Below are 13,507 nucleotides of genomic sequence, written 5' to 3' on the forward strand. Positions count from 1 at the left end.
GCCTAGTCAGCGCGGGCAGCGGAGACATTAAAAATAGTATTTAAAAGGGTTGCTAGGTGACAGCCTTCCCTGCAGGTGCTTGGGAGTTCAATCTCAAAGCGGTGGCCGGCTTTGGAACAGGAAGAGCTACTGCTGGGTGTGGCACAGGGGTCAGCATCTACAGACCCGAGTCCTTCATCTCCACGCTCTCTCGCTGGCGTGGAACCCTCCCCTCGATGGGGCAGATGGAGGGGGGACAGGGAGGGAGTCCGCTGGAGTGTCCGTGGGGGAGAGGACGCTGCCCTAGCGGTCACTGCCAGGTGGCCCACTGCTTTTGGGAAGCGTATCTTGGGACACCAGCACATCTACTTCGAGTGGTTTCCACGGAAGCTGCAGGACAAACGACAGCGTGGAGAAGGACAGCTGAAGGCTGACGTTGGTTCTGGAGGGAGAAAGGCCTCGGACGGACGGACTGACTGACGGACGAGAGAGGTGTGCGCTGGGCGGCGCCTTGGGCCGCGTCACAGATCAGGTTGAAGTTCAAGTCCATGACACAACCCAGGGTGCGGAGAACCACGCACTTCTCTTTATGTCTTTGAAAAACTCCACTCTTCTGGGTCTTGCATTTTGCACGTCTTTTATAGAAATATAACACACTAAAAAACAAACAAGCCAGGATCTGCAGAACCACCAAATAATTTTAAAGGACGGAGTTCTGGCTGAAGGAAGACGGGAAGACACATGAACATTGAGGCCCCTGAAAAATCTCAGGACAGAAAACAGGAAATGATACAACTTGCAGACCAGCACTGTAGCCTCCGAAAACCTCAGAGGCGACCTGTTTCCTCAGCTTGTAAATTTCACACATTCACCTTGCCTTGGCCCTGAGCTCTCCAATTACAAACAGGGCTAAAAACCCCACTCCATGGCCCAGCCTGGGTGGGGACAGTTCACCCCAGTCCCTGCAGTGCTTGAAGGACTGACCTTGCACCTTGGCCGCCTTCGGCCCCCTCCCAGCACCCAGCAGGGTCAGACCCACCCCACCCACCATCACCTGTGTTTCTCGTAAGGGGACACATGCTTCCTCTCCATGCAAGCCCACCAGCAAAGAAAATGAAAGTAAAGGAACTTCCTTGAATTATAAAAATAAATGGCCACATGGCCCTCCTTTCCTATGACATTTGTTTCCCTCTCTACCCTGAAGGCAGCAGACCCCAGCATGGGGGGTGGGGGGGCTGCACCACCACACGGACGGCTTTGGGGACGCCTTTGGCCAGAGCCCGTGCGGCACCATTCCTGGTGACCACTAACAACAGGCAGTCACACTCCCTCCGGGGACCAAGGCCGCCATGTCTCCCATGCACAAAGCCTGGTGGCAGGTGCCAGCTCACACACAGCCACCAACAGCCCAACCCAACCGCGTGGCCTGTCACTCTGCCCCCTGGGGAAAAGGAAAGTGGATCAGTCACATCAACAGAAGACATGCAGGGAGCGACAACTTTCATCTGGACGTGCTCATCAGGAAGGAGGGGGGTGAGCCGGTTCAGACGGTGCCTCCCACTCCTACTGGACAACAAAGGGCCACTGAGGAGCTCATCACCATCGCCAGTCTGCTCAGAGTGCCCTGGGCTGGCAGAGGCTCTCAGAACTCCGACAGCACGGAGGACACACACCTGGTCCAGTTCCATATATCTGGATCCATCTACGGGGCAGGCCAGGAGGGCGCGTTTCTGACGGAGAGCGCAGCACCTGGGCAGGAGTATGGGCCTGCAGGGGGCCCTGCCTCCCCCAGGACAGGGGCTGGGCCAGTGGCCTCTAGTCCCCGACTGTGAACAAGGGCCACCATCCTTGCACAGTGGCTTTCCGCAGAGACAGGAGCAGTGCCTTTCAGTGTGACCTGTGGTAAGGATAACACTTTGTCTGAGGGGCACAAACAGAGCCCTGCCTGCGGGCTCCTTCATTTGCAAGAAAGGGCAGGTTTATTGACTCATGTGAGCCGCACCCCATTTGCTGTGTGTAGCGTGCTATTTGCCCACCGGGAATACCAAAGAACCACCAGGTGGCTACTTGTCCGGAGCACTTCCCAGGTGGCTGGGGCCCCTGGAAGGGTGGGGGTGGGGGTGGGGCTCTGCTGTCCTTTTCCTCTGTCCAGTTATAAACAGACCCCTCTCTGCCTGCCCCCACCCCAGGGCTTCCCTGTGTCACGCACACACGAGGCCTGATGCTGGATGAAACGCTAAGCAAGTCTAACGCTAAAATACGGTTTAAATTCGCAGTCTCTCTCGTCACCCAGGGACCCCAGCAGACACAGCTGGGTCACTCGGGCGGCTTTCCATCTGTGCTGCGCATGGGAGAGATGTGTGTGTGTGACAGTGTGAGTGTGAGCAAACGGGAGCCCAGACGGAGGAGGCGAACAGTCGTGCACGGGACCAGCAGGGCGCAGGAAGCCGGGTGTGACCGCCCCGGCACAGTCGCACGCACACAGGCACGCACGCACAGGACAGCACACGCCTCCCTCGGCCGCCACCCCACAAGGACAGCGAGCCAAACCGGCAGGGGCTCGGTCTGACTCTCACACGTCTTACCTCCCATCCCCAGGACCCAATGAGAGACAGTGAGATCTAAAAATATGTAACCAGGTTCTAGGTGTGACAGTGGTCATCCATACGGTCACCTAGAAGACGGTCACCTAGAAGACAAGCGCACTTCTCCAAGGGTGGGGTTCCTGTGTGTCCAGGGCTCCGAGAGCAAAGGTCTGTCTTTTGTTGGGTGGTCTTGTTTTGTTTTTTTTTGGAGGGCTGATGGGTAGAAGGGCAAAGTTTTTATAAAGGCAAAGGCCAGGACTGGTGGGGAAGAGAGGGACGATTTGGGGGGTGCTGTCTGCTGCGAATCTCCGTGCAGCCCGAGTGTGAGGTCATGCAGCCTGACTGCAGGTGTCATCCCGGGGCCTCAGGTCTGGAAGGAGGGAGGCCCCTGGGAGAGCAGAGCTTCCCCGACATTCACTCCAAACACGTCTAGAGTCGAGGTGGGTGCGTGGGGGAACCCAGCCAGGCTCCTTACTTGTCCGCTGGTCCCTCCCCCAATGGACCCTTCCAGAAACCCAAGATGGCCGAGCTGCGGCCAGGCAGAGCGGGCCCGAGGACAGTGAGCAGGCGCTTCCAGAACAAACCGCAGGCCGCGGGTGGTGGCTGTCGGGCCGCCGCATTTACGTCTCAAAGTATTTGTATATCTGGGCTACGTACTGCATCACACTCTGCCAGTCCGGCCGGTCCGTGTACAGCATCTCACTGAGCTCCTGCCGGAGGAAGGGAGAGGTCACAGGTTGGGGTGGGGGCGCCACAGACCCCTCCCACAAAGCAGCTCCAACCCAGCTGCGGGCTTGTGTTGCCCCGAAACCCCCCCCCCCCCGTCTGTGAGACTAAGGGGTAAGGCAACAGCAGACAGTGTGATGTGTGATTTGTTAAAAGAAAAGCTCTTTCTTCCTATTTATTCGGGAGATATCATCCCTTAAAAAAAGACATTAGCTGTGACCTTCCCCCCCTGCTCATCTTTTAACATTGACTCCATTAAAAAAAGTTTTGAAAAGAGAGACCCTGGCCGGTTGGCTCAGTGGTAGAGAGTTGGCCTGTTGTGTGGAAGTCCCAGGTTTGATTCCCAGTCAGGACACACAGGAGAAGCACCCATCTGCTTCTCCACCCTTCCCCCCTCTCGCTTCTCTCTCTCATTCTTCTCCTCTCCTCCTGCAGCCATAGCTTGATTGGAATGATTTGGCCTCAGGCGCTGAGCATGGCTCCATGGCCTCCACCTCAGGTGCTAAGAAGAGCTCGGTTGCTGAGCAACAGAGCAAGGGCCGCAGATGGGCAGAGCATCCCACCTGGCAAGCCCTCTAGTGGGCTTGCCAGGTGGATCTCGGTCAGGGTGCATGTGGGAGTCTCTCTGCCTCCCTCCCCTCCTCTCACTAAATAAAAAAAAAGTTTTGAAAAGAGAAAGTCACCCATGATTCTGTTATTGTAAAAAGATTTCCACTTCTCTCTGTGACCTCTGATTCCCACATACACTTTTGGTGCTATGGATCCTGCCTTTTTTTTTACATAATTTCCCACACCACTACACTGTGTCGCTGGCTGACATGTTAGTGGATACACGCTGTCTGGGGGAACTGCCATCCCATAACAAGCTTTTTAGTAGCTATCAACAAACCAACCTAAAGGCAATAATGGTACTACGACAGCCGAAACAATTTTGAAAAGATTGAAGTGGGAAGACTCGGTTTCATGATTTATAAAGCTGTATTATTAATCAAGACTGTGGTACCGATCCAGAGACACACTTAGATCATGTTGTTTGTATTTTACCACAATAAAAAATTAAAAAAAAAAAATCTGAATAGGCCCATGTAAGGGAACATTTTCCTGACTAATTTAAGGACAGAGCTTGATCAAAAGTCTGGGATGATTACCGCCGCCTATTCTAGATCGGATGGATGCATTTTAAAAAGTATCATGTGCAATTAAAGACATTATTTTTCCATTCACAGCAAGCTATTGAGAAGCAAATTTAATAATAGAGGAAGTTTCTATTCTGCTGATGACATAAGCTGGTTAAATTGCTCCCACACATTTCTAAATGCTTTTGAGGTTAATTGTGCTCCTCCGAATTCTCCTCACCAGCCTCTGTCAAGACGAATCTGCCGGCTCAGACAATTAGGTCAACAAGATGACTCACTCACTTCCCCGCTTCCACTAACTTCTAAAGCACATTAGATGAAAATTAGGAGAAAAAATGTTAAATTACAATGAAGCAAATATTAATTATAACATGATAAAGAAAAATGTATCTTTGTACCTAGTAGAATCTCCTAATATGTTCTCATCACATCTCTGATTCCTCATGTACATTATCTGTGGCTGCTTGTGAGCAGGTCAGAGTTTCCGAAGGGAAGGTAAATCAGTTCCTGACCGGAGGAGTAAGGCCCATCTTTACTTTTTAAATTCTCTAGATGCTGATATACGAGATAGGGATATCTGTTTTCTAAAGGGTTAGCAGAATTTGGGGCTTACTGATTGTGTGTGTATGTGTGTGTGTGATTCAAATTCTATTTATTTTTGAGTAAGTGTTGAAATACTGGCATAGCTGTGTTCACCGCACTAGCATTTCTGTGACAGGTAAACCTCCACTTTTCCCATTTCCCAGACTCTCGTACATCCCGAGGGCAGGGACGTGTCTCACTGCTATTTCAACTTAGATTTGCCTGATCGCCCATGACAGCAACCATCTTTTAAAATGTTCACTGGCCATTTATGAGTTGCCTATTCCAGCCTTTGCTAATTTTCTACTAGATTGTCTTTTATTATTATTATTATTATTTAATTAAAATTATTTGTAGATGATCTGTCTTGACGTTGCCCTTTCTGAAGTTTAGTTACAATTCATTTGAATGAGTATTTTGTTTTCTTTATCCTGTCTGAGATTCATGTCATCATTCCAGAAAACTTTCTTCAAATATTGTCTCTCAACCATTTCCCCCCCCCTCTTCTTCTGGAATTCCTACTTAACACGGGACAGAGTTGCTGTCTGATTTTATCTCCTATGTCTCCTAAGCTCTGTGAAAAATACTACCTGTTGGTTAACCCAACAGTCATTCCCAACCTTGTCCCTTGCAGGCTTCCTACTACAGAGGCCGAGAATATCAGCAGCTCACTTTGTCAGGCTCCCTTGCAGCTAGAGCGACCAGTAAGAGAGTAATTGCCAATGAGCTCGGAAACTCTGGGAAGTCTCTTGATTTCCTTGTCAAAGGGGAAAGGTGTGAGGCCCTTGTTCTGTCCCTTCCCCCTTCTTCCTGCCCTACGGATGGGAGTGACTTCAAGGATAACTCCACTCACTGTGTTGACAGAACGGACAGAGCCACAGTGACTTTTAATTGGAAGAACTCTGTATCCTATGTGGTCTGACTGACGCATAATTTTATAGGAGGGATCATAAGTCACAAACACATCTTCGACAAGTGGTTTTTTATGTTCTGTAAGAAACTCTTAGTAGAGGGCACCGAGTTCTTCCTCACAGAAGACAGACTAAAGTAGAACAGGAACACCAAATGGGCTACTTACCAGGCTGGGTTTAATGCCTACGCTTTCGGCTGCTTCAAATGCCAACAAGAGATTCCTTTTCTAAGTGGAAAAGACAGAGAGAGACTGAAATTACCACCTGAACATATAGAGCTTTTGCTAAGAAAGGACACCAACGAATACTACCCTGTAGAAAAATCTATAAAACAATGAAAGATGTTAAGTCAGGTCCATAAACAGTGCTCTCAGGATAGGAACAAAAATTCACAGGTTACCATCGTCACTAAAAATGACATTACTGATGGACTCCTGACTACCAAAGATAATTTTTTATTCATTCTGTTATTTTTTTTCTTTTACTTTGTCTAGCTCGGTGACATACGCTTCTTTTTTTTTTTTTTTTTTTTTTTTTTCTTTTTTCATTTTTCTGAAGCTGGAAACAGGGAGAGACAGTCAGACAGACTCCCGCATGCGCCCGACTGGGATCCACCCGGCACGCCCACCAGGGGTGACGCTCTGCCCACCAGGGGGCGATGCTCTGCCCATCCTGGGCGTCGCCATGTTGCGACCAGAGCCACTGTAGCGCCTGGGGCAGAGGCCACAGAGCCATCCCCAGCGCCCGGGCCATCTTTGCTCCAGTGGAGCCTTGGCTGTGGGAGGGGAAGAGAGAGACAGAGAGGAAAGCGCGGCGGAGGGGTGGAGAAGCAAATGGGCGCTTCTCCTGTGTGCCCTGGCCGGGAATCGAACCCGGGTCCTCCGCACGCTAGGCCGACGCTCTACCGCTGAGCCAACCCGGCCAGGGCGACATACGCTTCTGTTGTGTATCAAGGACAAGCCGCCCCCTTCTTCCAAATTAAGGGAAGTTGATGGGGATAAACCAGGAACCTCACAGGTGTCTGTAACGCGACCCTCTGTCCCGTTGAGAGAGGCCCTGCACGTGGGCTATGGCTTCCTTTAGCTCAAACTACGGTGGACAGCAACCCCTATTTTGATGCTAATGAGGTCTTGGTCCTTATTTTTTAAAGTCTTTTTGGTTAGTTTTGGGGAGGAGAGGTTTTGTAGCCAGGTGTTAGACTACTGTGATTTCAGACGTTAAGATACAAAATATTTTGTATGGCTTTTGATACGTAATGCAAAATTGCTCTCTTCAACCTCATGCCAGTTTTCAGCTCCAACAATCGTGTTTCCTTGTTCTTACACGCTTACCTGCTCAGAACACCATGATTCTGAAAAGCCTCTGCCCACTGGGACAAGCTAAAACTCATATTTCCTTGTTTGGTTTGTCTTCTTTGATGACTAGTGATTTCTAAGGAAAAGGCATTTCTAAACCTAAGGTTTTATACAGAATTGCCCCCCAAAAACCCCTCATAAAACTACTGGTGTTTTCGAAGTAGATACTCAACAAAGAGGAAATGGTTCATGGTAAGAAAAAAAATGGTCTCAAAATGCTCTGAAATAGTGTAGAGCAGGGGTAGTCAACCTTTTTATACCTGCCGACCACTTTTGTATCTCTGTGAGTAGTAAAATTTTCTAACCGCCCACCAGTTCCTCAGTAATGGTGATTTATAAAGTAGGGAAGTCACTTTACTTACTATAGTTAAATCTATCTTTTTATTTATACTTTGGTTGCTCTGCTACCGCCCACTATGAAAGCTGGAGCGCCCCCTAGTGGGCAGTGGGGACCAGGCTGATCACCACTGGTGTAGAGTATGACACGGACCAGGAGAGAGAGGTTCTTGGTGAACGAAATGAAATGAATTTTATTCATTTGGGCAGCAGCGGGGCAGCCGTAGCCAGCCAGCATCCCTGTCCCAGTTCCCTCGTCAGAACACTGTCGCCATCACTGAGGGGGTGCCCGGGGCGGGAGCTCAGGGGCCACCCTTCGCCAGCACGGCAGCTGGGTCCCGAGGCCAGGCTGGATGAGGAGACAAGACTGCTTCAGTCCGTGTCCCGGGTGGGCACAGCTGCAGACGCGGGACCTGTCAGTCTAGGACAGTGACAGTCCCGACCTTTCCGGACCCACAGTAGAACTTCGCCACCGGCCTGGCTAGTCGGACCCTCACCTGAACGGACAAGAGGAAATCCCAAGCCCAGAAGCTCTCCTCTCGCATGAGTATTTCCTTTCGGACACTGGCACGGACATTTTCCTCTGTCACCTGAATCGGTTTAGCATCATAAGCAGAAGTTTCATCGTGCGAACATGCTTTTTGTCAAAAACGCCTGGGCGCGGGTTACGGAGAAGGGTTTCCGCCCTACATTAGAGAAGCGGTCCCCTGGCCACAGGGCAATGGGACGGGAGCAAGCCGTGTGGTCTGCGTGTGCCAGCGAGCGTTTCCATGGCTGCAGCGGGTGGCGGGGAGGTGGGCGTGCACGGTGTGCGGGAGTCACTCACTGGGCACCCGGGCGAGACAACACGGGTTCTGTCTCTGGGAAGCCAGGCTTGTGAATTCAGAGCGCAAAAGCAAACACTTTTAGACTCATTACTTTCCCATTGATCCTACTGACCCGAGGACAAGGGGAGCCTGGTTGTGCTTGCATGACTGCCGACGAACGCTTCACGCTTTCACCAAGGTGCCTGTTTTAGACAGCATGTGTGCACGTATGTGTGCGCGTGTGTGCATGTGCGCGCGCGTGTGTATGTGTGTGTGCGTGTGTGTGTAAGTGCTCAGACTGACACTTGCAATCCTTTTAGTAAGGTCTTCCAATTATTTTAAGTGGTAGTATGCCCATTATTTACTCAATTATCTCCCTGAGGTCACCTGGAGAAGGCAGATTCTGTCAGGACTTTCTCTGAAAAATGGGTGATAGGAACTGAGGGGCCAGTTACACTGGTCTTCACTGCGTTCTTCTAGGTAATGGGCAGTCTCTATCAAGAAGGGAAACCAAGAAGTATTTCCGGGGGGGGGGCTCTGTAGTACTGTACAGTCACACACTGAGCGGTCCTCTGTGCCTGTATCAATATCCTAGTCTCTACTTCAAGTCAGTAAACCTCACCCCCAGTGGGATGTATGCATAGAATTAGGACCCCCCTGCATGTTCTATAGAATGACCAGGGTGCTCAGCAGGGACTTACTTTCTCCTGGCCGTTCAGCTCCTGGTATGGGATGTGAGCGGGCAGGTAGGTGTGAAGGAGAGCACAGAAGGCCAGGCCGTCACTCCAGCTGCTGCTGAAGTTGGTGATGTCGATGTTCTGTGGGGGAGGAAAGCAGTGTCAATGATCAAATGTGTGCACAGTCACAGAAAGCAAGTGAGACTGTGTTAAAGCAGATAGGTACCCATCTCTGGGTTGGCTGTGAGGTCAGGTAAGAAGTCACTGAAGTCTGCTGCTGGGAGTACCTTTAATTTTAGTACCAGGAGCAGCCTGGTGTTGCCCAAATCTGTTCACAGAATGGCATAGGGGAAAAAAAAGTCTTCAGAGCTCAAAACAGTAGGGGATTTCTGTCTCTGGTACAGTAAAGGATTTGAGACATCTTATTCCCAAATTAACATAACTGAGTAGGTCTGTACATCCCAGAATTTCCTGGCCCAATTTGGCCAAAGAAGAATCATCATTAACATCAACATCAGCATCATCATCATCATCATCGATGTCATCCATCTTCATCATCATCAATGTCACATCAACATTGTCACTATCAATGTCATCATCATCACCATCATCATCACCATCATTCATTATCTTCATCATCATCATCATCGTCATCAACATCAACATCATCGTCATCCATCTTCATCATCATCAATGTCACATCAACATTGTCACCATCAATGTCATCATCATCATCTACATCATCAACATCATCACCATCATCATCATCACCATCATTCATTATCTTCATCATTGTCATCATCATCAATATCAACATCATCAATGTCATCAATGTCATCATCATCATCATCAATATCATCAATGTCATCATCATCATCATCATCAATATCATCAATGTCAACATCATCATCATCATCCATCATCATCAACATCAACATCATCATCATCATGTACAACCTCAACTAACAACAGCTGGACCAAGACAAAAAGCAGGATCTTAAAGACCTCCAGGCTGGACTGTAGCCTGCTCCCCCACCACACTCTTCTCCCTACAGAGAAAAACCCCCATGCTCCAGAGTCACTGGCTGCACACCGAACACCAAGGGGTCACGAGGCTTCATGGACGGGGGGTGGCAGGGACCCTTGGAGCTACTTGGTAATGGAGGAGAAAGAAACCCAAATCCAAGTTCACACGGCAGCCCTTGGTGATGAGGGCTTCTGGCGGGTCCCAGGGCTCCTGGTAGCTCCAGTGTACCCCACCTCTTCGATCCTCACACCTGTCACCCACCTGCTTCTTTCCCCTGACTATGCTTACCCAAACAGGGTTTCCTTCCCTGGTTCACAGAGCTCGTCCCAAAGGAAGTGTCAGGCCCCAAAGCCCACGGATTCTTCAGCGCTTAGGCTGCGGGGATGTCAGGGCTACTTAATTGTATTGAAATGGTCTGTGAGGGGTCATGCAGGGAGGGGGACTGCAGAACTGGTGCATGTTTAGGTCTGTGCCTGAGCACTTCTGGTCTGATCCGGGGACTCAGAAAAGTGTGGGGCTCCCTTCTGCAGTCTCCCCATAGCCACTGAGCGCTGGGGTGGCAGGAGGTCTTCCTCCTCCTCAGAACACCCCATCCTGGGAAGCAGAGAGCCGGCAACACCAGCAAAGGGGAGGAGAGGCAGGGAGCACGTGGTTCTTTCTGGAGGAGGGAACTCTGATTACTTCTCCCTCCTTCTGCCCAAGCCAAATGCAAAACACCTGCCACATACCAAACACCGCCCCAGAAAGGGGATGAAGGGTGTTTGCCCCAAGAAGCAACAGCAGTGGTAAAAAGTGAAGAGGAGCAATGCATGACGTCCAACTGGTATGGGGTGGTGGGGCATTCTGGAATTCTCTCAAAGTCTGTGTCAAGACGGAAATGTGCAATAAAAAGTGTGGAGTTCTGTTTCCTGGGAGGTTTTGGAAGCAAAGGGCCTATAATCTTGTTTGAGCGTTTTCTTTGGACTTTGCCAGCACCGGTCTGAACCGGCTTGGCCCTGAAGGATGACTGTAAGTACAAGTCCTCCTTTGACAGTAACGAGACGGAGGCCAGAGGAGGAAGTGCTGCACACGGCACGCAGACAGACGCAAAGAACGGTACCGAGAACACGGCATGGCCCTGAGCCGGCAGGACACGCCAGTTTGTGAGGTGTCCCCTCACTCCCCGGAAGACAGTGTTCACATCTTCATTATCCTTCACGGACGTTTAAAGGGAACACTTCTGCTCTAATTTGGAAACGCGTTTGTTTGGTTCCCCGGGACAATTTGGGCAAAGAAAAAAAAAACACAACCCAACTTTCTTCTGTTTTCCAGCCATGAAAGATAATAAATGTTGAGAAACGAATGTATTTTCTTGAGAAATTTCACACCACGGGAATAACAGAGAACACTCTGCCATGTATAACATCCTCTACGGTGGCAACGGAATCTTCATTAGCAGGAGGTCCTCGGGTTATGACACGGTTCTGTTCCTATGACAGGGACGTAACCCAGTTTTGGTGTAAGTCGAAACACAAAACGGAACACCTGTGCTTTTAACAGTTCAAAATGGTGCAGGTACGTGCACTGAGGGCCGAGCCCCCTCCCTCCCTCAGACGCCCCCTTACTGTGCGTTCTTCCTCCGCGCTGTCAAACCAAGTTCACCCACACAGTCCCTAAGCGCGATGCTAACAGCGTCAGCTGAAACACTCGCGTCTCAATTTTTTAAAAGTTTTTATGGGAGTGAGTGTCGTAAACATGAAATGCCCTATGTCGAGACTGTCGTAACCTGAGGACCCTGCATTTTCTATTTTTTTTTTTTGTTTTTGTTTTTTAGATGCTCATTTTTTTTAAATTTTATTTATTCATTTTAGAGAGGAGAGAGAGAGGGAGAGAGAGGGAGAGAGAGAGACAGAGAGACGGGGAGAGGAGCTGGAACATCAACTCCCATATGTGCCTTGACCAGGCAAGCCCAGGGTTTTGAACCGGCAACCTCAGCATTTCCAGGTCGACGCTTTATCCACTGCGCCACCACAGGTCAGGCCTGCATTTTCTATTTTTAAAACAACCGCTGAATTGATTCGTGGGACGTCTACATCTTTTAACTTATGCTTCTGTAATAAAAAGACAGTTACGGTTCACGGGCAAAAACATTTCAAAGAACTGACATGAGCATGTGATGACATTGAGCGTTAAGATTGGCAATCTGGATCCTGGAACTGTACACCTGAAACATACCATTTTATTAACCAGTGTTACCCCACTAAATTTCATTTTAAAGGGGAATAAAAAAAAAGCAGTGAAAGAAATTCCAAATCTACTCAGGTCAACAAACCCAACACCTAGGCCGGGAAATACTTCTCTCCCAGGTAACCGATCGATGTTTACCCCGTTTAAAACCGTCATGCTAACAGACAGATCTTCACACACTTCTTTACTTCCGAGTGGAACAAACCACATTCCAGTGCCCTCAACGCCATTTAAAAAAAATATCTATAATGCTATTTGAACACGAGAGGTTCAGTAATTCCTAACTCCACACAGCTGGCCGAGTCATTAAACTACGCGCTCATTCACGACACCTCACGTCGATGGCGGAGTCGGACCTGCAGAGCGTGCCGGGCTCCCAGCGGCTGCTCTTGCTGCTGTCGTGGCTCCCGCAGTGGGTTGTCGCGGCTCCCGGAGGAGAGTCTGTGGGGCTGGAAGGTGCACCTGAGTGAATGAGAAGTGAGCTGCGTGGCAGCACAACTCTGTGACGCTCCTGTTTTCACACGAATCGGAAGAGAGGAGCTGCAGCAGGGCTTCCCTCCCTTCAGTCTGGAAAAGTCACCTCGTTGGAACTACCGTTCCCCTGTGGACCTCGCTGTCACCTGGGTGGTATCCTGGACTCTCTCAGCAGTCCCCAAGGGCATGCAGAGGAAGCTAAGCACAGGTGTGGTGGCCTCCCGGAGCAGGGAAGGGACAGGTTTAGCATGAAAGGGACCCAGGTTTCCCCGGAGGGCCTGTGGACTGGGCCGTGCGGACAGGACCAGGGACGCGGGCAGCAGCCCAGGGCAGATCACCTGGGGCCTGGGGGGCCAGCTCCCTGGACTAGACAAGCATCCCAGTGGGATGTGGGGGTCCCAGAGAAGTGGGCCAAGACCCAGCCACACTGTAGCGACCAGAGAGGTAAAGGAAACCAGTGCAGGAAGGTACTCAGGTGCTTAGACTGGTGGAGGCGGTGAGTGTCGCCAAGCTCGTGGGCAGCACCCCCCAGTGCTCCCAGACCCCAGGACAAAAACTAAGGCGCGTAACACAGACACCCCAAGGGGCGTCCATACAACCTCCTCGTCCACCCCACCCAACAGCCTCCCGCTGGATCTTACAGGTTCATCAAAGGAACAACATAGAGGAAGATGAAAAAATGGCCAA

The 13,507-nt window shown here is 50.3% G+C and overlaps 1 protein-coding gene across 3 annotated transcripts in view; it reads right to left on the reverse strand.

The window, feature by feature from the left end:
• The window catches only part of SPECC1 (sperm antigen with calponin homology and coiled-coil domains 1), a 243,189-nt gene that overhangs the window by 42,400 nt on the left and 187,282 nt on the right, over positions 1–13,507 (reverse strand). For all 3 annotated transcript variants that reach the window (XM_066264352.1, XM_066264351.1, XM_066264353.1), the window contains 3 exons: positions 9,118–9,234; positions 6,087–6,146; positions 3,222–3,274 (listed from right to left, as the gene is read on the reverse strand). In XM_066264352.1, the coding sequence (XP_066120449.1) occupies positions 3,222–3,274; positions 6,087–6,146; positions 9,118–9,234 (230 nt within the window). The remainder of the gene's footprint in view (positions 1–3,221; positions 3,275–6,086; positions 6,147–9,117; positions 9,235–13,507) is intronic.

This window comes from Saccopteryx bilineata, chromosome 2 (genome assembly GCF_036850765.1).
Source record: "Saccopteryx bilineata isolate mSacBil1 chromosome 2, mSacBil1_pri_phased_curated, whole genome shotgun sequence".
Taxonomy (NCBI): domain Eukaryota; kingdom Metazoa; phylum Chordata; class Mammalia; order Chiroptera; family Emballonuridae; genus Saccopteryx; species Saccopteryx bilineata.